This window comes from Saccopteryx bilineata, chromosome 8 (assembly GCF_036850765.1).
Source record: "Saccopteryx bilineata isolate mSacBil1 chromosome 8, mSacBil1_pri_phased_curated, whole genome shotgun sequence".
NCBI lineage: Eukaryota > Metazoa > Chordata > Mammalia > Chiroptera > Emballonuridae > Saccopteryx > Saccopteryx bilineata.
This window is the reverse complement of record NC_089497.1, coordinates 7,869,698-7,896,064: the sequence shown is the minus strand read 5'-3', so window position 1 is coordinate 7,896,064 and position 26,367 is coordinate 7,869,698. Positions and strand designations below refer to the sequence as shown.

General features: G+C 47.6%; 2 protein-coding genes across 2 annotated transcripts in view; one reads left to right on the top strand and one right to left on the bottom strand.

Moving 5' to 3' along the window:
* MED12L (mediator complex subunit 12L) overlaps positions 1-26,367 on the bottom strand; it is a 356,828-nt gene that overhangs the window by 223,756 nt on the left and 106,705 nt on the right. The window contains exons 15-16 of the mRNA XM_066241720.1: positions 25,097-25,311; positions 21,362-21,538 (exon numbers count right to left, since the gene is read on the bottom strand). Coding sequence (XP_066097817.1) covers positions 21,362-21,538; positions 25,097-25,311 — 392 coding nt within the window. The remainder of the gene's footprint in view (positions 1-21,361; positions 21,539-25,096; positions 25,312-26,367) is intronic.
* On the top strand, positions 10,832-18,026 carry GPR171 (G protein-coupled receptor 171). The gene is made up of 2 exons (XM_066241727.1): positions 10,832-10,948; positions 16,453-18,026. The coding sequence occupies exon 2, from the start codon at positions 16,530-16,532 to the stop codon at positions 17,487-17,489; it is 960 nt and encodes a 319-aa protein (XP_066097824.1). The 5' UTR covers positions 10,832-10,948; positions 16,453-16,529; the 3' UTR covers positions 17,490-18,026.

Genomic DNA, 26,367 nt, shown 5'->3' with positions numbered 1-26,367 from the left:
ACTCTACTGAGGGATGCTGGATATCGCCAGGTGTGCCAGCAACTCCCCTGGTCAATGATGTGGACAGAAAAGTGGATGATAGGGACACACACACACACACACAGGCTCACTCTCTCCTTCTTTCTCTCTCTATCTCTCAGGCTGGAAATATACATTTCTCTCCAGGGGTAGAGGAAAAGGTTTCCACAGAAAGCTACTAGACTTGATAAAAAAAAAATCTGAAATTATAGTGAGAAGTTATATATAAAGTGCAAATGTACACATCCCAGTCTCTGAGAAACAAGTGAATTGACATGTGCAGACACAGGCGAAGTTGCTGGCTATGAGCCACCAAATGATTCTTTCTCTGCTATTCATGGGCTGTAAGACAGCCAGCCCATCTCTCAGAAGTTCTTGTCAAATACTTTTGTATGCAATGTTTATATATATTTCATTCTTTACTGTATATGTACCAATAAAGAAATTATTTTTAATAGTCTCCATTTCTTTTTAAATGATGAAGACATGAAAGGGCATTGCCAGATTTTCTGGCAGTAAGACACGAGGGGGCTTCTTTGATACACTCTGTCATGCATGTGAATAAGGACCTGTAAATTCCATTTACTGCTGAGTGTTCAAAATACACATCACAATACGCGAGGACCTCATCAGATTTAGAACAAAACTCAGAAAACACACTTTAAGTTAGAGAAGAGGTGGGAAAGGTTTTATACCCCGTGTCCACTTTTTACCCATATAAAAAGCTCCCTGCTCCCAACTCTGGGTCAAAAAACCCCCACAAAATCACCAGTGTACTGTAAACGTGCTAGGCAAAAAATATAAGCTTGCTCTATCTGTTGGACTAAATATGTTTGCAAAAGAAACCGTGTTTATTCTTCACCATTTCCACTGGCCAGGACACATCACTAAATGCTAGTGTTTTAAAGGCCCCTTCTGGGCCACGGGAGAAAAGGAAAGTAGAAAAGAGAAGAGGTTGCCTGAGCAATGTCTCTCTGCACCACTGAGCTGCAACCTATTGGCAAAATGAAAGGGGAGGCTTCTCAGGGAACAGCCTGCAGTGCAGATAAGGATGCTCTGAAGCAAGAGGTGATAACAAGGGTTACCACGGTTACTAGCGCTACCACAAGGAAGGGAGGGGCAGGGCACTAGCAACCATGGCTGCACTCAGTCTCCTTGGAGGTCCCAGGCACCACCAGTGCAGGTAGGAAACGGGGAATACCTCCCAGGTCCTTCTGTAGATAAAGCTGCAGGTCTTCTCAGGCTGTCCCCTGGGGCTTATACAGACACAGGTGCTTGTGTGGCGAGGAAGGCAATGGACACCTGGTGGTAAGAAACTGGAAAAGAGGGTCTGTTAAAGAGGAGAGGGACTGGCCCTGGCCGGTTGGCTCAGTGGTAGAGCGTCAGCCCAGCGTGTGGGTGACCCAGGTTTAATTCCCAGTCAAGGCACACAGGAGAAGTGACCATCTGCTTCTCCACCCCCCCATCCTCCTTCTCTGTCTGTCTGTCTTCCCCTCCTGCAGGCATGTTTTGACTGATTTAAGTATATCACCTCAGCTCTGAGGATGGCTCTGTGAAGCCTCTGCCTCAGGTGCTAAAAATAGCTCAGTTGCAAGCACAACCCCAGATGGGCAGAGCATCGGCCTCAGATGAGTTGCCAGGTGGATCCTTGTTGGGGCACATGCGGGAGTCTATCTCTCCTCCTCTCACTTGAAAAAAATTTAAAGAGAGAGAAGAGTGAGCCAGGAGTGAGAAATACCAGGAGAGAAAAAAAACCTTTACTACTAGAAATCCTTATGTTCTCTTTAACTAAACTGAGGATCCATGAGGATGCCTACTTGATTCAATAAGCTCTACAAAAATAGTCCAAAGTATCTTTACAAAAGAAACATTTGAGACAAGAATCAAGATACAAAGAAATTGCCCTGGCCAGCTGGCTCAGTGGGTAGAGCTTTGGCCCAGCATATGGACGTTTCAGGTTCGATTCCTGCTCAGGGCACACAGGAGAAGCAACCATCTGCTTCTCTTTCCCTTTTTCTCCCTCTTTTCTCCCTCTCCTCCTCTCACATCCAGTGGCTTGATTGGTTGAGCATCAGCCCAGGCACTGAGGATAGCTGGGATGGTCAGAGGCATCAGCCCCAGGTGCTAAATATAGCTTGGTACTTGAGCACTGGTCCTAGATGGGGTTGCTGGGTGGATCCCAGTCCGGGCACATATGGGAGTCTGTCTCATGATCTCCCCTCCTCTACTTTTAGAAATAAAGAAATCACAATCATGTAAAAAGATTACACATGAAGGCCACCTGCATAGATGCCTGAACGCTGCAATTGTCTCTTACGAAATGTTACCATCCATAATGCTCATTTGTCGGTTACTCCTCAGCTGCCATACTCTCTTTTCTCAGCAATCACAGTAAAAATACTCCTTAGGGAAATTCACCTTTCCCTGTTCTTGACAATATTCTCTCCTAGAGCCCATCCTGCCCCCAACATCAGGGTCAGGCCATAACTGATAATCAGCATGTCCAATCCCACAGGCCACAAGTTGAGATGAAATATGACCCAGTATGACCCGAGAGTAAGCCCCAAATTTCTGAAGAAATTCTCTAGAGGGCCTACTGTCAACATGTCAAGTCTAGAAGTGCCGCTTCCATTTTTGCTACCACAAAGGGAAAGCCTACAGCTCTCTGGGAGAGTTGAAACTAACACCATGCAAGTGGTATAAACCCCGCCCTCCTCTAGAGTAAAGTCCCACCCCCAAGTAAAGCCACACCCACAACTCTGGGCTCCGGGGTTTGTCAGCCAATACTTCTCTTCCATTGCATAAGCACTATTTTAAGTATATTTCTTTGCTACCTACAAATGAGAATGTTGTGATACGTTGGCTTCAGCTAAAAAAGGAATCCAGGAACTCGAGGAAACACATTTTCACTAAGCTGTGCTTCTCTCGCATGTAGTCACGAGTGTGCCAGCAGTTCCAGTCCTTAACTTACCTACATCCTTAACCGACTCTGGAGAAAACATCTGTAACACCAAGAGATAATATCATCATAGTTACAAACACCCCCACCCCGTAAGTGACACAGGCTGTCCTTTGGGTTAACAGCGCTGTGAAGGTTTGCGTGCTTGTGGTGGGAGAGAACCGATACCAATTGGTCTTTGACAGTCAAAGCCACTGCTTCCTTTTGGTCACTTGCTCCCTGTAGGTGATCAATGGCACGCACACTTCCATCACATGACAAGACAGACCTCAAGAAAACCACTTTAACAAAATGTAGCTTTCCTTTCTCATATGCACCTTTTTAAAATGCTTTAACCATTTCATAGTACTGTTTGTACAAAATGATTAAGTGTTCTATTATTTGACCAGTAGTAAATATATTTTTAAACCTTATTTATGAACTGGCTACAGAAAAGAAACAAATTATTCCATGAAACAAGGTTTCAAGGTTGAGAGGAAATAGCAGAAGTTACCCCATTCCCACCTCCCACCTCCAGTACAGGCTGACCGACAGCATGGAAGAGGTGTCATAAAAACAGGCTCGTCTCAACAACAAAATACAGGAAAAGCACTTGCCCTAATAGAGTTTATGGGACGACTTGTTACATTTTGAAGGACCTTGCTGCATAATTCTATGACTCATGATCAACGTTAAGGCCTTTTCCCAAGCCACCTCACCCCACCTCCAAAACCTTATCTACAGCCTGACCGGTGGTGTGACACAGTGGACAGAGCACCTACCTACCCAGGACGCTGAGGTCCCTGGTTCAAAACACCAACTTCGCTTGCTTGAACGCAAAGTCGCCAGCTTGAGCACGGGGTCACAGACATCTTATGGTTGCTGGTTTGAGCTCTAAGGTTGCTAGGCTTGAAGCCCAGGGTCACTGGCTTGAGCCCAAGGTCAATGGCTTGATCAAGGGGTCACTCAGTCTGCTGTAGCCCCCCAGTCAAGGCATGTATGAGAAACAAACAATGAACTGAGGTGCCACAACTATGAGTTGATGCTTCTCATCTCTCCTTTTTTGTCTTTCTCTCTCGTTTAAAAAAAAAAAAAAAAGACCCTCAGTGTTTTGGGGACCTGCAATGAGGACTCAGGGTCAGGGCCCTCTTGTTCCATTCATGGAGCTGTAGTCCGAGAAGCCCAGAGCCACGCTCTCTGCCCGCCCCTCCCAGACCGCAGTGGGCGGGGCTCTGCTCAGCCTCCCCCGAAGCACAGGGCCCAGTCCCCGGGCTTGCCTGCCTGTCATTCCAGGCCCTGACAAAGGCGGACCGAATGATGGCCCTACCGTCTCCGCACAATACCTCACATTACTTAAAAGAGGCTCTTGGCAATCCTTTTTCTAAGTTAGATGTTCTACGTGTAATTTGCAGCTTGTTCCAAGGTGTTCATCACTTTTGTTCTACTTTAAACCCTCCGCTTTCTGAAATACCAGGTATCTGACATCTGACTGAAATGACAAAATTACATTTTGTCTGTAAACTAAAAGCCAATTTCAACTTCATATCATTAAAAAAAAGTATTTTCTCATTTGTTTAACATGATGAAAGCATCTAGGTGAATAAAAAGCTATTTTTCAGTAGGAAACCCAGTGTTTTCATCAATGCTATTAAAACAAGAGCTCCTTTAGTGTTTACAAAGGGACGTGCAGGACGCCCCGGGTGTGACTGGGAAAGCACTGAGGAGTGTGTAATACTGACTGGGAAGGGGTCAACAGCAGTCTCTGCTATAGCAAGTAACGAGATGGCACTGAAGACAGCCAGCCAATAACCCCCTTCTCTCTCCGCGACCTCCCCTCGCAGGATGGAAACACCACCGTTCCCTCCTGTCGCAGGACACGATCTCCCCTCTGCCCTGGGTGCCAACAGCCCACCTCTGCCCACCTCCTTTCAAACCCTCACTGCCTCTCACCTCGGTGACAGCACCATCCTCTCCGGGTGTCCTGTCTTTCACCTTCCCCCACACCACCCGCTCCAACGCCACAGGGGTACCCAGCTGCAGGACCCGCAGCTCCTCCCTCGTAGCCTTCCCGAGCTCTCCCCGCTTACTCAGCAACGCCTCCAGGGTTGACCAGATGGATCCAGGACTTTGTCTCCTCCTTGTCCTCACACAGGTCCTGCTTGGATGCTCTAAATCAGGCTTCCCCAAACCACGGCCTGCTGGCCGCAATTTGGCACCCTAAGGTCATTTATCCAGCTCCCGCCGCACTTCCAGAAGGGGCAACTCTCTCATTGGTGGTCAGTGAGAGGAGCACTGTATGTGGGAGCCCTCCAATGGTCTGAGGGACAGTGAACTGGCCCCCTGTGTAAAAAGTTTGGAGACCCCTGCTCTAAATACTCAGAGTGCCCGAGAGCCCCCAAACACACTCCCCGCATCCCAGCCATCTGTCGTGCCCGAGCAGGACACCGTTCCCCCCCCCCTCTCAGAAGCACCACTGCACCCGGCCTCAGGCACTGTCCGGATGCCACAGGTCCTAATAGCCAGGAGAAAATGTGTGTCACTGCAGGGTCTGCATAGTCTCTGTCACCCGTCCAATACGGTGGCCTTCTGAAAGTCACAAAAACATTCACTAGGATGGGAGCGAAGGAGGCAGCCTGCAGTCATTAAATATTTGTTGTTAGAATTTTTCTTCATCAAAAATCAAAGGCAACAGAAAGAGTCTTTCTCCTAAGGACTTTCTCCTGGAAAGGAACAACGGAGTTAACAAAATGTGTTCTGAGCTCTGAAAATGGGTTACTCAGAACTTTATTAAAAGTGGACCACAACGACTCAGGTGGAAAAGAAAAAAAAATGAACTCAGTGACTAAAAACTAAGAAGATAAACTTTAAAGGTGCGTTTTTTTTAAGGATTTCCCTTTATTAATTATTTTATAACCATAGCAGTCACACCTCACAATGGAAAAGTAAAATGGACTCTATGTTGACTCAAAAAACACTGTACAATCAATAAAAATGCAGAAAACCAAAAGGCAGGGCGAGGAGAATGGGGAAGCCTGCTCAGCCGTCCCACAGCCAGTGTCCTGTCCTGAGAGCTCGCAGACACGCTGCCCGCAGCACGCTCCAGTGCTCGGCCGTCTCACGGCCGGCGTCCCGTCCCGAGAGCGTGCAGACACGCTGCCCGCAGCACGCTCCAGTGCTCGGTCCTCTCACGGCCGGCGTCCCGTCCGAGAGCGCGCAGACACGCTGCGCGCAGCACGCTCCAGTGCTCGGCCCTCTCACGGCCGGCGTCCCGTCCGAGAGCGCGCGGACACGCTGCCCGCAGCACGCTCCAGTGCTCGGCCGTCTCAGGGCCGGCGTCCCGTCCGAGAGCGCGCAGACACGCTGCCCGCAGCACGCTCCAGTGCTCGGCCGTCTCAGGGCCGGCGTCCCGTCCCCAGAGCGTGCAGACACGCTGCCCGCAGCACGCTCCAGTGCTCGGCCGTCTCGTGGCCGGCGTCCCGTCCCCAGAGCGCGCAGACACGCTGCCCGCAGCACGCTCCAGTGCTCGGCCGTCTCGTGGCCGGCGTCCCGTCCGAGAGCGTGCAGACACGCTGCCCGCAGCACGCTCCAGTGCTCGGCCGTCTCAGGGCCAGCGCCCCGTCCCCAGAGCGCGCAGACACGCTGCCCGCAGCACGCTCCAGTGCTCGGCCGTCTCGTGGCCGGCGTCCCGTCCCCAGAGCGTGCAGACACGCTGCCCGCAGCACGCTCCAGTGCTCGGCCGTCTCAGGGCCGGCGCCCCATCCCCAGAGCGCGCAGACACGCTGCCCGCAGCACGCTCCAGTGCTCGGCCGTCTCAGGGCCGGCGTCCCGTCCCCAGAGCGCGCAGACACGCTGCCCGCAGCACGCTCCAGTGCTCGGCCGTCTCAGGGCCAGCGCCCCGTCCCCAGAGCGTGCAGACACGCTGCCCGCAGCACGCTCCAGTGCTCGGCCGTCTCAGGGCCGGCGCCCCATCCCCAGAGCGCGCAGACACGCTGCCCGCAGCACGCTCCAGTGCTCGGCCGTCTCAGGGCCGGCGTCCCGTCCCGAGAGCGCGCAGACACGCTGCCCGCAGCACGCTCCAGTGCTCGGCCGTCTCAGGGCCAGCGCCCCGTCCCCAGAGCGTGCAGACACGCTGCCCGCAGCACGCTCCAGTGCTCGGCCGTCTCAGGGCCAGCGCCCCGTCCCCAGAGCGTGCAGACACGCTGCGCGCAGCACGCTCCAGTGCTCGGCCGTCTCAGGGCCGGCGCCCCGTCCCCAGAGCGTGCAGACACGCTGTGCGCAGCACGCTCCAGTTCCCGCCCCCTGGCATTACAGACGTGACAGCTGCCGCAGAGCTCAGACGTGCAGAGACCAGCATCTCAGAAGCTCTGCGTGCACACTCCACTTTAAAACGACTGTCCGAGCACGTCCATCACTCACAAATTTGAAGCTACTAATCTCAGAGTCAGGAAAAAACACCTTTGGACTAATCCAGGTGGGAAAGGGGATTAGGTGCTCAAAAAACCCCCACAATTTTCAAAATGCAAACCACAGCCCAGAGGCCCCAGAGAGGAGGCTGGGCCGGAGCCATACAAGCTGCTAGAGAGCAGTTTTGACCACCAGCATTCAAATTGACGGAGGAATAGCCCTCTGAGCTCAGATCGTCACAAGTTTCAGAATGCAAACTGCTGTGAGTTCAGAGCATCCCGGACTGCAAATTCCAGCAGGGGCAACATGGAAGACTGCCTCACATTTGAGTCGATGCGAACATTGAAGTGACAGCAGGGGAGGGGCCGGGGCTGCCCTGCTGGCCTCCTTTGTAACCATGGTTTCTGCCCAACATTGTCGTGCTACGAGGGAGGCACCGGCCAGTGCAGGGTCCATCAGACACTGGAGTCAACTGTCAGCTGCCAGAGAAGAGTCTCCTACAGGCTGCGGGGTTCTCCAAAGAAAGGAAGCTCTCAGGCCGTGTCTGGCAGTGGCAATGGCCTCCCACCCTACACTCACTGGCCCCTCATCAGGAGTTCCACAGGACTACCATCCCATGTTTAAAAGGCAAGTTTTTGGCCCTGGCCGGTTGGCTCAGTGGTAGAGCGTCGGCCTGGTGTGCAGAAGTCCCGGGTTTGATTCCCGGCCAGGGCACACAGGAGAGGCGCCCATCTGCTTCTCCACCCCCCCCCCCTTCCTCTCTGTCTCTCTCTTCCCCTCCCACAGCCGAGGCTCCATTGGAGCAAAGATGGCCCGGGCGCTGGGGATGGCTCCTTGGCCTCTGCCCCAGGCGCTGGAGTGGCTCTGGTCGCGACTCCCTGAATGGGCAGAGCATCACCCCCTGGTGGGCATGCGGGAGTCTGTCTGACTGCCTCCCCGTTTCCAGCTTCAGAAAAATACAAAAAGAATAAAAAATAAAAAATAAATAAAATAAAAGGCAAGTTTTAATAATGTTGAACATTAAAAATGATACTTCTGCTGAAATACTGTTGTTTGGCATTTGTATCCAATAAAACCAAAAGCATGATTTGAGTGGACAGCAGAGGTTAACTATAAGAAAAAGGTTTTCTTTCTCAATTCATGAGACCATTTGGCTTCAGTTTTTACTTCAAACACACAAAATACCCATTTAAGTAACTAATGCATCATTTCTACTAAGTATCACCATGACCAAGATAAGGAAAAAATAACTTCAGCCCACTTCTTCCCCCTGGGGTTTCTGAAATACCGGGTTAGTGATGATGTGTAATTTCCTAGAACACTAACCAGATACAATCTGAAAAACATTTGTCCTAATGCAACAGAAAAATAATGACTTGTGGAAATTCAGGTGGAACTCCTGTTAAAAACACAAAAACAGGGACCGTAGCCCCAAAATGCATGTTCCCACTGTGCATGAACTTCCACAACCCGCCAGGTTGCCTGAAACGCATTCTCAGAAGGACGAGCACGGCTCAGTTTCACTATGAAGAGTGGTTTCTCACCACTCCAGAGGAAACGGACACTGAGAATAGGACGTCTCTGCTCCTCAGTCTGCGATCCAGACACGACGACTGGCCACGGGAGGACTGTAACACAGCTGAATGTCCTTCTTCACTCGGTCTACACACCCTCAAGGTAAAGGTGGAAGCAGACATAATAAACATGCCAACCTAAAAGAAAGGGAAGGGAAGCTTTCCCGAAAACCTTCTCAGGTCAGTGTTCCGGGGCACCGCACCACGTTCAAGCCGCCCACCACTCAGTGGGTGGCGCCAACTCCGCCCGGCCGGCCCCTCCGCCCGGCCGGCCCCGCCCCGCCCGCCCCTCAGGTCAGCTCCGGGTGTGCAGTCCCTGGCTCGTCCGTCCCCACCTGCGTGTCAGTGAGCCCTGCCCCACGACGATGCACACCAATCTTAAGAGACAGGCTGCTCCCTAACACTATCACGATGCAAGTTAACACGGCTCTCACCAAAACTCAAAGTCTGAGGAAGATTTGGGGTTTCTCCTTTTAATTTATAAGTGGGTATGTGTATTTTTTAAAAAAATAAAAAAAAACAAAAAAACCTTCTTTTGCAAAATAAAAATAATCATGACATGAGTTTGGGGGAACAGCAGATCTGAAACAGACGGCTACTTCGCCGCGGTCAGCATCCTCCGCTGCGCTGGTTCAGGAGTTCCCTTAGACTCTCCCTAAACTCCTTCCCTCTGGCTTGTCATTTCCCACTCAGTCTTTCCAGAGATTTTTCTTTTTAAAAGGGAGTACCCAAAGGGATTCAATTTTACATTCTGGAGAGGATCCTTCTGACTTTTTTCTAATTATCTGGAAAACCGACTAAGAATTGTCAGGAGAAAAAGACATGAAACCAAAGCGCCTGCTGAACAAACCAAAGACGCAATCCCAGAGACGGGACCCCAGCGACCAGGCACCCGTCTCACCACTCAGGTCACCTTTGTGCCGGCAGACGTAGGACTCCCAAAATACGCTTCAAACATAAGCTCTTCTTCTTTATAAAAGCTACCCTCACACAAGAAGCATAACCTCGCTGGTGACGTAGATGAGAGCGCGGCATTTTGTCAGGTCCCTGGCCATGCGGGGCTCCCTTCAGACACTCCGTGAATGTGTGCTCGCCCATGGGCAGGACGAACGACGACCCAAACAAATACATGCATCGTGACAGACAATCTAATAATGACTCAATACCTGTCTCAATTCATTAAGCGGTCTGGGCCCAAACTGACAAGAGTCCTTGCAGGTCTACTCTGAGAAAAACAGATCCAGTACATTCCTGAATGAGAAAAGTACAAACCATGAAACAGTACGTGCAATACAGTAACATTTTTTAAGTGGGTGTGTATCACACAGAAAAAATTTTAGATGCACTTGCTAAAAATGTTAACAATAGTTCTCTTTCTGCATAATGATTTACCTATTCTATTTCCAGATTTTTCTACAATGAACAAAAAAGAATAAAGAGAAATAAAATATACAGTGCTTTATCAGGCTATGTTAAATCACATCTTTTTTTGCTTGTTTGTTTATTAACAGATGTCTCCAGCAGGATCCAAACTGCAACAGATTTTTTAAGATTTAACTCTGAAAGCCTGATGAGTATCAGTTTGTAGAAATAAAGAAATGTTACTGGAATACCTAGTATCTTTAACTCATAACCCCTTTCGAGGCAAAAACAAAACAAAACATTGATATTCTTTAAAATCATTACAATGGAAACACAGCTTGAGTATTTAAAAAAAATAGCTAAGTACTACAGTGGACAAATAGCTTCCCTCTAGAATTAGACGAGATGAGTCTGAATTGCTTCAAGTACAGACAGATTTGGAAAGAACTTCTTTAGAAGACTTGCATACAGTTAAACTATTTGCAAACCACAGTTTCATCTACGTCAATATGCAACATTTTAAAAACCACACAAAAGGAAAGGAAATTTTTAGTAGAGCAGCAGCCCCGCAGGCGGGTGCCCTGCTGCACCGCACAGCTGCCGGAGCTGCTCCGAGGCCAGGAGGGAGCCGAGGCTCGAGAACAGACCCCAGGTAGGTCCTTTTAATACTATATCCCGGTGTCTTTCCCTGGAGGGGAATCCACCGTGTCCAGTGTTTAACCCATGTCACTGGAAACGACAACACGTGGGAAAGTTGCTGGAGAAAAGGGCGCCGGTTATTAAGCTGAGTGGATTCTCCCTGTAAACTAGACTGTAACAGTCTTCTATCTGGATTCTCCCTGTAAACTATACTGTAACAGTCTTCTATCTGGATTCTCCCTGTAAACTAGACTGTAACAGTCTTCTATCTGGATTCTCCCTGTAAACTAGACTGTAACAGTCTTCTATCTGGATTCTCCCTGTATACTAGACTGTAACAGTCTTCTATCTGGATTCTCCCTGTAAACTATACTGTAACAGTCTTCTATCTGGATTCTCCCTGTAAACTATACTGTAACAGTCTTCTATCTGGATTCTCCCTGTATACTAGACTGTAACAGTCTTCTATCTGGATTCTCCCTGTAAACTACCCTGTAAACTAGACTGTAACAGTCTTCTATCTGGATTCACCCTGTAAACTAGACTGTAAGTCTTCTATCTGAAGACCCCGTCTGTTCTAACGACTGCGTACTCCGTACAAGACTGAACACTTACTTACAGGCTAAGATAATTATTCAGTAACTCAATTTTGTAGCTGGATAAATAAAGGCAATGTTGGTCTTTACAACAGGGCAAAATGACTCTTAAAATGACTTTCTTCTACACCATTATGATAGATAATTTCAAAAAAATTCCATGGTGACTTCCATAAAAAAATTATATATATATATTTATATATATAATTTATATATAATTATATATATATATATATATATAGAGAGAGAGAGAGAGAGAGAGAGTGTTTGTTTATTTTCTAAACAATGGGCACTCACTCCAAGCAAAGGAGACACTTGGAATCTTGATTTTGCTGGAGTGGCTCTTGATACCTCAAATTTCCACAGGCCAGTAAATGGTCGACAAAACATTTATCAAGTATTTAGTTTTCCAATGCATGACAGAGAGCACAGATGTTATTATAGTATCATTTAACCTGGAAATGACATAACCAAAAATGAAGGTTTGGTTTTTGTTGCAATTTGACTGAGGTTCGTGAAAACCTATTGCAAGATACTATATACACACTTCTAAAGCATTATCGAATAAATACACTTACTGTCTTTACTTTTAAATAACTACCCGGGGTGATCCACAAGGTCAGTTACAGAGAATATTAATTGATCAATACAAATCATTCTCGAATCCTTCTGTTTACCACACATTCTTTCATAAAAGGAGGATTTATTATATAATTCTATGAGCAGCTGAGCATTGGGCACTAAAAATTGCAGAATATCATGTTGTTGTTATTATTATGTGACATTTGAAATAAATACAAGAGCAGAATCCCAAATCCTAGCACCTTGTGTCAAGGGACAGTGGGCAGAGGAGGGCGGAGAGGCTCAGCTGGCACCAGCACAGCGTGTGACCCAGGGAGGAAAGGAGCTCTGGACACCGCGGTGCAGAAAAATGGTACCTTTGAAAAATCAGCGCCGTGAGGACGTCGGGGAAGCCTGGTTAGACTTCCAAGGGCAAGCGCCTTCTGCAGGCACTGAGGACAGGCGGGACTCGGACCCAGGGAGGGGACGGGCAGACAGCCCAGGCAGTGGTCCACAAGGTCGGGTCCCAGCTTGCGCTGACGAGCTGTGAGACCCGGAGGGGCCCAGGACCAGACCAGTTTCCTCTGCTGACCTGAGGACTGACCTAGATGACGTCAGTCAAGGTTCCCTCCAACCTCACAGGCCTGCGATCCCCGAATTCTACCCCAACCAGAAGTGCAAAGGCCGAAAGAAACAGCTCGCAGGACGGCAGAGGGCCCACCGATCTCAAGGAGGGAGGTGGGACCAAGACAGCGGAGGTGGTGTGGGGACGTGGGGACTGGGCCACGGGAGCTGGAGAGTAGAGGAGGCCAGACTGACAGGACACCAGCTGGGTTTGGTTTTTAAATATATACATATACATACACATACACATACACATATACACATACACATACATATACACATACACATACATATACACATACATATACACATACACATACACATACATATACACATACATATACACAAACATACATATACACATACACATACATATACACATACACATACATATACATATACACATACATATACACAAACACATATACATATACATATATACATGCACATACATATATACATACACATACATATACACACACATACACATACATATACACATACATATACACATACACATACACATACATATTGCAAAATAAACATCAAAATGCGTGAAGCCCAGAATTTTTATTAGTATGTAGAAAAAAAATATTAAGAATGGAAATTGCTTCAAAAGTAGTTCCTGCCACATAGTAAGCACTTAGTAAAGGTTGGCTGCTATAATAAGAATCATCATCACCATCACCGTCATCATTATTATTACTGCGATGATCGTGATGGAGGCAGACTTTTGGGGTGGTTTTGAACACAGCTTCTGAGGTCAGATGGTCTGGGGAGTCCTAGCTCTATATCCAGATATACATACACACAGCCTCCGGTGTTACTTAATTTAACCTGGTTGTGCCTCCAAGTTGTCGTCTGTAAAACAGGAATAACAACACCTACAGAATAGGAACGATGGAAGTTAAATAAGTAGATGTTAAGTCCACTAGCACAGCGCCAGACACACAGTGCTGAGTTGTTGTTGCTGAGCTCAGTACAGAACACCATTCACGGAGCCAGAAGCCCTCTCTCGGGCAGGCAGAGGGGAAGGATGTCTGTGCCCTCCCAACGACACCCACCTGGACAGACGTATGTACACCTGCTCATCAACACGCTTGCAGACCGTTTCATCCCAGATGCACACACGGACCCCTTAATAGTTAGAAGAATTAAGATTCAGAAAGGCTTCAGAAGATGTTGGCTTTGATTAAAAATTTTTTTAAAGGGATGTTTAAGTGAATGGACTTATTTGGCCTTCTTGGCCACTATACTTACTTACTACAATTAGAAAACTATATACCCGTATTTCCCCATGTATAAAACACACCTTTTTTTGAAAAATTTGGGGTCTAAAAACTGGGTGTGTCTCATACAGTGCTTGTAGATATTTTACTTGCATTTCCCGCCTTTTCACACTTGTTTTTGCGCTCATTGTTGAAGACAGTGATTCGTCATCGGACACAGATGAGGACAAGCTAATGGATGGGAGTTTTAACAGTGATGAGGAGTTGTGTAAATTTTATGGTGAATGAAACTGGAGTTCAATCACTTTATGTAATACTTTTTTTTTTCCAAATGTCAGGCCCCAAAATTAAGGTGTGTCTTATACATGGGAAAATATGACATGTTTTTTTCCTGGGAAAAAAAATTATCTGTTTAAACAAAAGAAAGGTATTGACTATGCCTGAGGAGAGAGCCATCAAGCACCGCCGGAAGTAGCCGCTGCGGCTGTGACAGTGTAAGTCCGAGGGCACCAGGTCAAAGGGTAGAAATGAATGAAGCCCCTCTGTTTACCCTGCGCGTCCACACCTCCCCCAGCCCACACCAGGTCAAAGGATGGAAATGAATGAAGCCCCTCTGTTTACCCTGCGCGTCCACACCTCCCCCAGCCCACACCAGGTCAAAGGGTAGAAATGAATGAAGCCCCTCTGTTTACCCTGCGCGTCCACACCTCCCCCAGCCCACACCAGGTCAAAGGATGGAAATGAATGAAGCCCCTCTGTTTACCCTGCGCGTCCACACCTCCCCCAGCCCACACCAGGAGGGGACAGGACAGGGTGGGGCCACCGCAGTTCTAAGGCTGTGTCTTCTACTTCTGGGACTGACTACCTCAAAACCACAGTGAAAGAGGAAAAAGAAAAAAGAAAAAAGAAAAAAGAAACAAACACGTGTTAACGTTAGATGTTTCAATACTAATACAATATATAACAAACTGAGCTTCTCTTCGAGAGTTTTGTTACTGACGTCATACCTCCTTGTTCTAGAAGCTTTATAAAATATATTCTTGGTGAAATGTCTCAAAAACACTGAGAACACAGAAACACCTATACAAGCATTGCTCAACAGAGATGTAATGCAAACCACACAGGCACTTAAAATTATCTAGCAGGTGCATTTAAAACAGCAAAAAGAAAGATGACAGATTAATTTTTTTTTGTATTTTTCCGAAGTGAGAAGCAGATGAACAGACTCCCACATGCGCCCAACCGGGATCCACTGGGCATGCTCACCAAGGGGCGATGCTATGCCCATCTGGGGTGTTGCTCCCTGGCAACCAAAGCCACTCTAGCGCCTGGGGCAGAGGCCATGGAGCCATCCTCAGTGCCCGGGTCATCTTTGCTCCAATGGAGCCTTGTCTGCGGGAGGGGAAGAGAGAGACAGAGAGAAAGGAGAGGGGGAGAGGTGGAGAAGCAGATGGGCGCTTCTCCTGTGTGTCCTGGCTGGGAATCGAACCTGGGACTTCCACACACTAGGCCAACGCTCTACCACTGAGTCAATCAGCCAGGACCAACAAATTAATTTTTTAATAACATATTTAACCTATTACATCAAAAATATTTTGACACATGCTCAGTATAAAAATATTGAGATGTTTTACTAAGTATTGTATTACTTGTATAAACTAATACAATTTTACTACTGTACTATTTTTTTTACTTGTACTACCTAAAATAATACATTTTGTACTAAATATTTGAAACCCAGTGTGCGTTTCACATTGACAACACACAAGTCTAGACTGGCCATGTCTTGGGTGCGCACAGGGCACGCATGGCTGCAGCCTACCCCAGCGGGCGGCGCCAGTTGGCACCTTTGTGAACCCGGCCGGGAAAGGGAAGTCATAAGCATCAATTCTAGACCAGGTTCTAATCCTTCAAGTCATTCTGCTAAAAAGAAAAATAACCTTTTTTGATTGTGAAAATGTTCTAGTCGGTTAGACAGTCAAGGGCCTACTTTTAATTAAAATGCTTTCTTTGAAATGTCCGCCCAGTCTGGTCACTGCTGGCCAGCCCGCAGGCGGGCTGCCTCCCTCTGAGCAGTCTGCCCACCTCTGAAAGGAGAGAGCCAGGAGCCTCGCTGAATGAGAGTGCTTCAGGCTCAGCCACAAGCAGCCACTTCACCCAGTTTCCTCCTGCTGTTTCTCAGAATGTCAGTTTGCTTATCTCCTCTGCAAACCAACCTCCCAACCAATTGGTAACAAGCGCAAGCAGCATGCAAACATGTGATGCCAAACTATCCCTTCCAGAAGCAAACCCACGTGGGATTTCTGAAAACACAAAATCAGACCAGGGAAAGCCCAGGTTTCCTTGTAATCTAAGATGTTCCCACCCGTCCACATGATCTAGTAAGTCCATCAGCAAACACCTAAGAACTAGAAAGAGTGTGACTGTGATACTGTGAGTGCGAATGATTTTAAAGAAACTGTTTTCTAATTTTCAATACTAACCTCCCTTCCCTTCTTTTTTAACAGATTCTTTAAAAAAAAAAAGAATTATTATTATTTTTTTTTTTTTTGGAGGAGAGTCCTCACCCTTCCTCTCCCACAAGATGACAAACAGTTCCATCGCCTGCCCTGTGTACAGGGACCTGGAGCCGTTCAGCTATTTCTTTTACCTCGTTTTCCTCATCGGAATCATCGGAAGTGGTTTCGCCATCTGGGCGTTCGTTCAGAGGAGCACGGTTCATCGGTGTGTAAGCATATACTTAGTCAACCTGCTGACAGCCGACCTCCTGCTCACTCTGGCACTACCCGTGAAAATCGTCGTGGACTTGGGCGTGGCGCCCTGGAAGCTGAGGATATTCCACTGCCAGGTGACCGCCTGCCTCCTCTACATCAACATGTACCTGTCAATCATCTTCCTGGCCTTTGTCAGCATGGACCGCTGCCTGCAGCTGACACACAGCTACAAGATCTATCGAATACAAGAACCTGGATTTGCCAAAATGATCTCGGCCGTTGTGTGGGTCATGGTCCTCCTCATAATGGTGCCGAACATGGTGATTCCCATCCAAGACGTCGAGGAAAAGCCGCAGGTGGGATGCGTGGAATTCAAAACAGAGCTCGGAAGGAACTGGCACTTGCTAACAAACTTCATCTGCATCGCTATATTTTTAAATTTCTCAGCCATCATTTTAATATCCAACTGCCTTGTCATTCGACAACTCCACAGGAACAGAGACAATGAAAACTATTCCAACGTGAAAACTGCTCTCCTCCACATCCTTTTAGTGACGGCAGCCTACATCGTCTGCTTCGTTCCCTACCACGTCGTGCGGATCCCGTACACCCTCAGCCAGACTGAGGTCATCTCGGACTGCCCCACGAGGATCTCGCTCTTCAGAGCCAAGGAGGCCACGCTGCTCCTGGCCGTGTCGAACCTGTGCTTCGACCCCCTCCTGTGCTACCACCTCTCCAGAGCATTCCGCTTAAAGGTCGCGGAGACTTTCGCTTCACGCAAGGAGAGCAGGGCTCAAAACAAAACATCATGTTGCGAAAACGGTGCATAGAATCCGGGATTATGCTATAACTTTATAACTTCCTCCTGCCCTGGACAATAAATACAAAACAACTGGGAAAAGGGAAAAAGAAGAAATAAGAGGGCTTCAGAATGTAAAAATATGGATGGCCAGCAACCGTGGTCCACTTTACTGGGAAAACGGTTTTAAATGCAAACCAAGCAGTGCTCCTTGGTGGTTTCATGCTCCATAAGCTAAATATTTGTACCAAAAAAACTAAAAGTTCTTGTTGGACCAACGTAAAACCTTGCACTATCCTTGAAATCCAAATGACTTCTATGACACAAACACAGGTATTTGTGACGTGTTCATTTAAATACTGGTACTAGCTTCTTGATATAAATATGCAAAATAAGGTGACCCTCAGACATTTGAACTGCATGGGTCCCCCTTACACGCAAATTTTTTACAATAAATATGTCTAGTACTGTAAATGCATTTTTACTTCCTTGTGATTTTCTCAATAACCTTTTCTTTTCTCTAACTTTGTTCATTATAAGAATACAGTGTATAATGCATATAACATATGAGATATGTATGAATCAATTATTTATGTTATCAATAAGACTTCTAGTCAATAGTAGGCTATTAAAGGCTAAATTCTGGGGGACTCCAAAGTAATATGCAGATTTCTGGCCGGGGGGCATCAGAGCCCTTAGCGCCTCACTGTCTCAGGGATATGCATGCACTCTGTCAGCAGTCAGGAAGCTCTTCAGCAACACAATGTAAAGCCCTGAGCTCACTTAAAAATAAAAGCCAGCCTATTCTTTCCTGAGACCTCCCGGGCCTGATTTACTTTTCACTTACCACCTCAAAGACAGTAAAGATTTTCTATTTGCAATGACCAATCCAGGGGTTTCTTATTTTTCTTTTGTAGCAATATAAAATAGACTCTGTATCATTTTCAAGGGGAGCTGTCAGATTATACTAACGGCCAGCGATACTGTTTTGGAACTAGAAGCTCACATTAAAGGTATGGAAAAACAGCACCAGTCAGATGGTCTAAAAACAGAGGCGCTGACTACACACACACACACACACACACACACACACACACACACACAGGGCGAGGCCCTGGCAGGATGCCAGCGGAGCTAGACCGACTGGTGCCACTCAGATCCCGAAGAGGAGTCCGACTGGGCCGCAGGTTCAAGTGTGGCTGAGTCAGACCTCAGGGCCACACCCTTTGATCTTACCTACTGCCAGTCATGCAGAAAGAATTCAACAGATGGTGAAAGAAAAAGACTAATTTAGAGGAAAGACGACTGGAAAGTTCAGATAAGCACACAGGAGATTCTGAAGGGGTTTTTCCATCTAAGTAGTAAAAGCTCCTATGGAAACAACTGGTAATCCGTCCACATTAGCGGCAGTAATTAAGAGACTGTGTTCCTGGAAGCTCACAAAACAAGCTTGATTCCAGACCTCTTTTCAGATATGCACTGAGAATTATTTGACCCAAAGCAGCAACTGTACACAATTTCACAAATACATTCTCTGAATTTAAAGAGAATGATCAAGGAGAAAATGCACACAAAAAAGTGCCCGTTACACTCATAATGTGGTGAAGTGCTGCACAGATCCTCGCCAGCTGGTGGTAATGACAGGAGCCCCCCTGGCATCACCTACCTGACACTGACAGGGTCCTGTGCCCTAGAACCCGTGCTTGTTGGCAGTCTAGAGCACGTTCTTACTGATGGGCAGATCGAGACACTGTTCCTGTGAGAGCACACATGAAACCAGTTCATTTTCAGAAGCTCTGGGTCAAGGCCCCCTTAGTCTTCCTTGCTGTTCACTCACAAGAGCCGCATCTTAGAAGGGTAAAAACAGGCTTTTTTTTAAAAAAAAAAAAATCATATTCTTATATTCTCCTCACAGGCCTGATAAGTTAGTCAGACTTTCCTTATTTTTAGTAAGGAAGAGAACCAGACGCCTTAGCATTCCTAATGTCAATGTTATATTATTATATGTTTTTCTTTCCCTTTATTGAGGGCTTATTCTAAATTACTCTCCCGGTAATGGGGGGGGGGCGGGGGGCAGCAACTGATGATGAAGGTTACTAAGTCTACCCTTCCCTCACCGAGTTTCCAGTTCTTTTGACGATTATGACAGTGTTGAATTATGACATAATCCATCCTGAGACTTAGCCATTAAAAATCATTCACGTCCTCTCCTCCAAGGAAGCGGGCAGTCTTTAGAATACTCAGTGCCCAGCGAAAGACCACGTGAGGAGGGAAGAGAGACGTCCACGCTTGGGAAGCGCCGGCCCTGACCCGGGACGGACACACGGGAGAGGGCGGCCTGCAAGGCCCTGCTCACCCCGGACCCTCAACCAGCTTCCACCATGGCCAGCATTCTGCCATGTTCGCTTCATTTCCCCTCCCCGCTTTTCTTTCTTTTTAAAAATAAACGTGTTTTATTTTGAAGCAATACACAATTTATAAGGAAGATACACATAGAGTACAGAGAAGCCAAGTTTACCCCCAAGTTTGCCCCCACATGAACGTCTTACAGAACCACGGCCCCTTCGTCAGAACTGGGAAACTGACAGCCAGCGCAGCGCTGCCGGCTAAGTCCAGATGTCGACGACCCACCTCCTCCTTTGGACTCTATTTTAAAACAAATCCCTGATATCACAACAGTTCATTCACGCATTCTTCAGGCTACAGCTCGACAATACCAGGCTACTCCTTCTGCTGCCCTAAGTCAATGTGAGACGGTTGCATTTTATTAAAAATGAGTGATACTTATAGATAACAGCTTTAAAATGTTGATATATTCAGCCAGTGGTAAACAAGAAAAACTTATGGCAACATCTGACATACCCTGGGCATAGAAGAATTAACACACAAAAAGCATTCTTAATTGAAATAAGGAAAAAAAATGCATGTGTATAGTAGTGATTTCACAGGAAATTCCTAAATAACCAAGAAATAAGCAAACAGACAAATGTCAGAAAATATTTAGTTTGCACATCAAAACTATTCAAAGACATCCAAGAAATGCTATATACTTCACAATTACATTTTTATTAAAATTAGTCTTCAATGAAAATTACTCTTAAAAATCAAACTTAAAATTCTAAAGAAAATGATAGTGAAAATAAGAATTAAAACATTGACAAATCTTGGCTTAATCTTCATTACTATTACCAAAAAACTTGTTTCTCTTAAGAATTGAACACTTCACTCTTTGAGAGTGACATACGAATACTTCCTGGTATTTCCCACGTGCTCTCCAGTTCCGGCTTCAGCCCGTCACAACCTGTCCCAATCCGAGTCCCCTCACACAACCTCTTCCATGAAGCCCTCACCCATTTCTCAATCCCATGTGCTCTCTCCTTTCCAACACCTCCTTCTGGAGAGTCAGAGACCCAGGAAAGTCCACCGTGTCACTGTGCAGTGGGCAGCTGGGTTTTTACCTGGTTCCTGCACTTAGCTACAATGCTCATCATTTCACAGACATCTGTCTCCTCCTTTCTTATTCATCTTTCCTGTGCCCCAACATTGTTACTCCTCTGCATATTACCAAAAATACCCGCCACCACACAGCGCACCCAAGTGCTCCTCGATACACAAGTTTCAAATTGAAGTAAAAAACCGATTTTGACATTACTGGCAATGACTCAAATGCTCCTTATAGAAGGACACTATTATAGGAAATTCTGTTAAGTCTTGTCAGCCAGCAGTATCACACTGCAGATTTGAACGACATCAGTACATACGCCTTGTGGTCAGAATTATTACACAAGCAGCGATGAACGCCAGCACTCACCTGCTATCCGTGTATCACTCGGGCAAGTCGTGGAACGATCGCCGGCTAGTCCTCCTAGAATGAAATGGCCGGTGGCCGGGAGCAGTACTCACCAGAGGGACGGGGAAGTGTGTTGCATACTGCAGGTGCCGCAGGAGCTCGTAATTAGACGGGAAAATTAACTCCCTCGGCTTTTCTCTCTTCAGCACCTTCTCGCCGTTCACCAACAGTCTTCTGCCCAAGGAAGGGTTGGCATTCTCACAGGGCTCTCCAGGCATGGGAGAAAAAATCTAAGTCGTGTAAAACAAACGTGGGAGATTGTAAACGACAGAACCCCAAACCACCACTGCATGCCAGCCTCAAATACACTCGGGACACTCACACAGTAACAATCTCCTTTTCCTTATTTAACCACTGAGCAAACATAGATGGAAATTCTGTTAATTTCTATCCACTTGAGATCCCTAGGAAGCTGTCACCGTCATCCTGTTTTGAAGATGAGACAGTGACAGCCACACTTCCTGCAGGACAGAGAGAAAACCAGACTTCTAGGGAAGTGTGTTCCTCACAGAGCTCCGTTTCCTACACTAACACATACAGGAAATAATTAGCTAATAAAGCCAATGAACAGACACAGAGGTTTTAGTCTGTATCTCGCACGGTATTCTTTATAAAGAGTTACTCTCAAGACTGATGTAGGAGAACACAATTATACCTAAAATCAAACAACGTATAGCAAGTCCAGAGCCAGGAAAGCTATTATTCAGAAGCTACACATACACAGCAAACAACATGAACTGTCTTGATGAAACTACTACACTTCTTTATTCCTAAGAGGTGATGATCTCAAAACGAACAGAAGAGTCACAGACAGCGAGGCAGACAGGAGTGGCATCATTTCCAAAGCAGGCAGCGCGGCCCACACTGAGGAAGACGGAAGGCGGCGCGGCCCACGCCGAGCGTGACCCGGAAGGCCGCGGGTGACCTGGAAGGCGACGCGGCCCACGCCGAGGGTGACCCAGAAGGCGGCGCGCCGAGCGTGACCCGGAAGGCAGTGCGGCCCACACCGCGGGTGACCCGGAAGGCAACTGCTCTCTCAACCGCAGAGAGGAGTAACTGTCCTATAGGGCAGAACAGGGTAGGAGCACTGGTACATCACATCGCAGGTACACAAGTCACCCCAGTGCCTGAGAAAGAAACCGTAGGATGGGGGCAAATGGGGGAGGGGTGGGAGGAAGAGTTAACAGTAAATAAAAATTCGAAGGTTGAGACTACTGGAAATTCTAAACCAAAGTCAGTTTTAAAGTCACCCTTGTCTACTTCATCAAAAATAGTAGTAGTTCCTGAGTCACTGCCCATGTGCGGTAACTGCCAAGGAAAGTCACATTGTAAATTTTGTAGTTCATTTAAGGAACCAAAGCTGAAATATGACAGTAACACCATTAACCGTCCCACGTCCTATTTCCTCCTCCTAGTGTTTTTCCCCCCCAAATAAAGAAGTTTTAGGACATACATTGCTCTGAAAAGTCACACTCCGCTTCATCCTCATAATGAGACCGATTTAACTCCTGTGATATTTTCAGGGAAGAGCATACAAAGTTCCTGATACAAACGAACTGACCATAATTCCTTCTCTGGGCTATTGCCAGTCACATGCTCACCAACTGCTCTTGGTAAGAAAAACCAGGGTGTATCTCCAAGATGCCAGACACCTTGATCTCCAAGAATTAAAAGAAAAAAAATAGGAAACATAGAAAAAGCCTGAAGAGATAAAGTAATTTTAGTTTTTCTATCCTACAGAACTTCTGTGGACAAATTCATTAACAAAAGTAATTACTCATTAAATAATTTTTTAAAAATTCCTGTACCATTTAGTCACCAAATCTTAACAGTATAAACAATGAACCAATGTATGCAATTCTAATGTCAGATTTTTAAATTACAAATAAAGCCACTGTTTTCTAAAAATATGTTTAAACTCTTACAGAACCAATATGAGGCTTTATTTTTAAGGAATCATCATAATCTTCCACCATTTTCTACTATTTCCCATCACCAATTTCATGGGGATTTTTTTGCCTTGAAAATTTCCATAAGTATCCAGAGCAATGTCAAAAATATCAGAAACTGGCAGAAAATTACAAAGTCATAATCACAGCATAATTTGTTGAAAAAAACAATTTTAAAACATTTCAAAAATAAATATTAAATTTTTAATCAATTGAAATGAGCCTATGATGAATAAAGGGAACAGAATTTCCCAGGACGTCTAAGAGAATTAATGAATAATGAACAACATGGCCCTGGCCAGTTGGCTCAGTGGTAGAGCATCAGCCGGATGTGTGGATGTCCCAGGTTCAACTCCTCCCAATCAGGGCACACAGGAGAAACGACCATCTGCTTCTCCACCCTTCCCCCTCTCGCTTTTCTCTCTCTCTCTCCTCCTCTCTTCCCCTCCCGCAGCCAAGGCTCCATGGGAGCAAAGTTGGCCCGGGCGCTGAAGATGGCTCCATGGCCTCCGCCTCAGGGGTTAAAAAATGGCACTGGTTGCAACCGGTGGCCCAGATGGGCAGAGCATCGCCCTCTAGTGGGCATGCTGGGTGGATCACATTTGGGGTGCATGCTGGCGTCTCTTCCTCCCCTCCTCTCACTAATAATAATAATAATAATAATAATGAACAAACAACAGGCACCAGGGAAGGGGTTCCTTATAATGAAAACTGAGCCGGTACTTCAGGGCCCAAACAAGTCCAATTCTGAGGCACAATGTCAAAGTAAAACTGGGATTGGAAATACATAAACCTGGAATTTCATTCCAATCCAAAAAAAAATTGCACGGCTTGTCAAATCTTTTCAAGCATCGTTTTACATTATCCAAAAGAAAAGTCTGGAAGACGTAAATGAGGCCAATGGTGTTTTGAGTGGGGCGTCAAGGTTATTGAGCTTTACAACAAAGGGAACACAATTAAAAAGCGGTCACCCTTCTACCACGGAATTGTCCTCCCAAAAGCAGGTCCCCAGTGGAGTGGGGGAGGGGAGGGGCGGGGTGGGGGGAGGGGGGAGGAGGAGGGGAGGAGGGGGCGAGCAGAGGAGGGGGCCAGCAGGGGATAGGGCAGGGGGAGGGGAGGAGTGGGGTGGAGACGGGGGAAGGGGTGGCGGGCAGGCATGGAGAGGAGAGGTGGGGAGGGGGGAGGATAGAGCAGGTGGGCATGGAAGGAATGGAGGGACAGAGGGAGGGGGAAGGGGGGAGGAGGAGGTGGACAGGGGATGGGGCGGGCAGAGGGAGGGGCGGGTGGGGAGGGCAGGGGGCGGTGGGCATGGAAGGAATGGAGGGACAGGGGGACGGGGGGGGGAGGAGGAGGTGGACAGGGGATGGGGTGGGCAGGGGGAGGGGCGGGCAGGGAGGGGATGGGGTGGGCAGGGGGAGGGGCAAGCATGGAGGGGATGGGGCGGGCGGGGAGGGCAGGGGGCGGTGGGCATGGAAGGAATGGAGGGACAGAGGGAGGGGGGAGGGGGAGGAGGGGGTGGACAGGGGATGGGGCGGGCAGGGGGAGGGGTGGGCGGGGAGGGCAGGGGGCGGTGGGCATGGAAGGAATGGAGGGACAGAGGGAGGGGGAAGGGGGGAGGAGGAGGTGGACAGGGGATGGGGCGGGCAGGGGGAGGGGCGGGCAGGGAGGGGATGGGGTGGGCAGGGGGAGGGGCAAGCATGGAGGGGATGGGGCGGGCGGGGAGGGCAGGGGGCGGTGGGCATGGAAGGAATGGAGGGACAGGGGGAGGGGGACGGGGGGGGAAGAGGGGGTGGACAGGGGAGGGCAGGAGGCAGCAGGCGCAGGCACCCAGGGCCCTACCTCCATGGCCACCTCATGGTCCTTCGGATAGTGTTCATCTGCGTTCCCTCCGGCGGGCGACCGCGGCCGCGTGGAGGCGGTGACAGATAGGTCCCCGCGCGATATGAGGGTGCACATGTACGCGTCGTGCGAGAACACTTCGTGCCGGATGAACTCGCAGAAGAGCAGCACCAGGTTCACGAACTCCACCTTTTCACATTCACTATTCGGGTCGGCTACAGAGAAACAATTCAGTCAGGGGTTCAGTCCCCTGACCCCGTGAACAAAAATAAATTAATTTTTAAAAATATCCATTAGGCTTAACAACATTTTCACCATTTTGTATAGTTTTTTTAATAAAATAAAAGATTACTGGAAAATTTACTGTGTGGCACTGCTGTTTAGTACAGAAATGACACAGGTTTGACTGTCCCGCTGTCACTGAAAAACACTGGTCCTGGCCGGCTGGCTCCGTGGATAGAGCCGCCTCCCTGCCTATGGCCATTCTGGGTTTGATCCTCCGTCAGGGCACACACAGGAAGCAACCAAAAAATGCACAACTGAGTGAAACAACAAATGATTCCCTCCCCCTCTCCCCTGTCCCCTCCCCCGGCTCCTCCCCCGTCTTCTCCCCCCCCCATCTCTCCCCTGTCTCCTCCCCTGTCCCCTCCCCCGGCTCCTCCCCCGTCTCGCCCGTCCTCTGTGTCTCTGAAAATCAATGAAAGTGAAGCCCCGGTGGACAGCTCCGGAGTGTCATCCTGGGCTGTCATCCTGGGGTGTGGAGGTGCCAGTGGATTCCCCGGTCAGGGCACACACAGGGGCAACTCGATGCTCCTGTCTCTCTCTCTCCCTCCCTCCCTGCTTCTCTTAAAAAAAAAAAAAAAAGATACTATCGAGTATGATAAGTACAATCTCAAGTTTTAGGATATTGGTCCCTGGCAAATGGATATAATAATATAAACACATAAAATTTCAGGTTTAAAAATGATGGCCTAATCTGTCCTCTGGCTTTACTATTAAAATTGCTCATGACTGTTTCTTTTCTTTTTATTTTTTAGTTGATTTTGGAGACAGAATGCAGAACATTGATTTGTGTTCAATTTATTCCTATACTCACTGGCTGACTCCTGTGTGTGCCCTGACCAGGGATGGAGCCTGCCAGCGTGGTGCATTGGGACAACACTAACCAGGTCACCCCGTAAGGGCCTTATAACTGTTTTTTATAGTTTGAGTGTGTCTGTGTATCTGTGGAGCACGCTGTGCACTTTTTCAAAGGAGATTTCACACAGAAC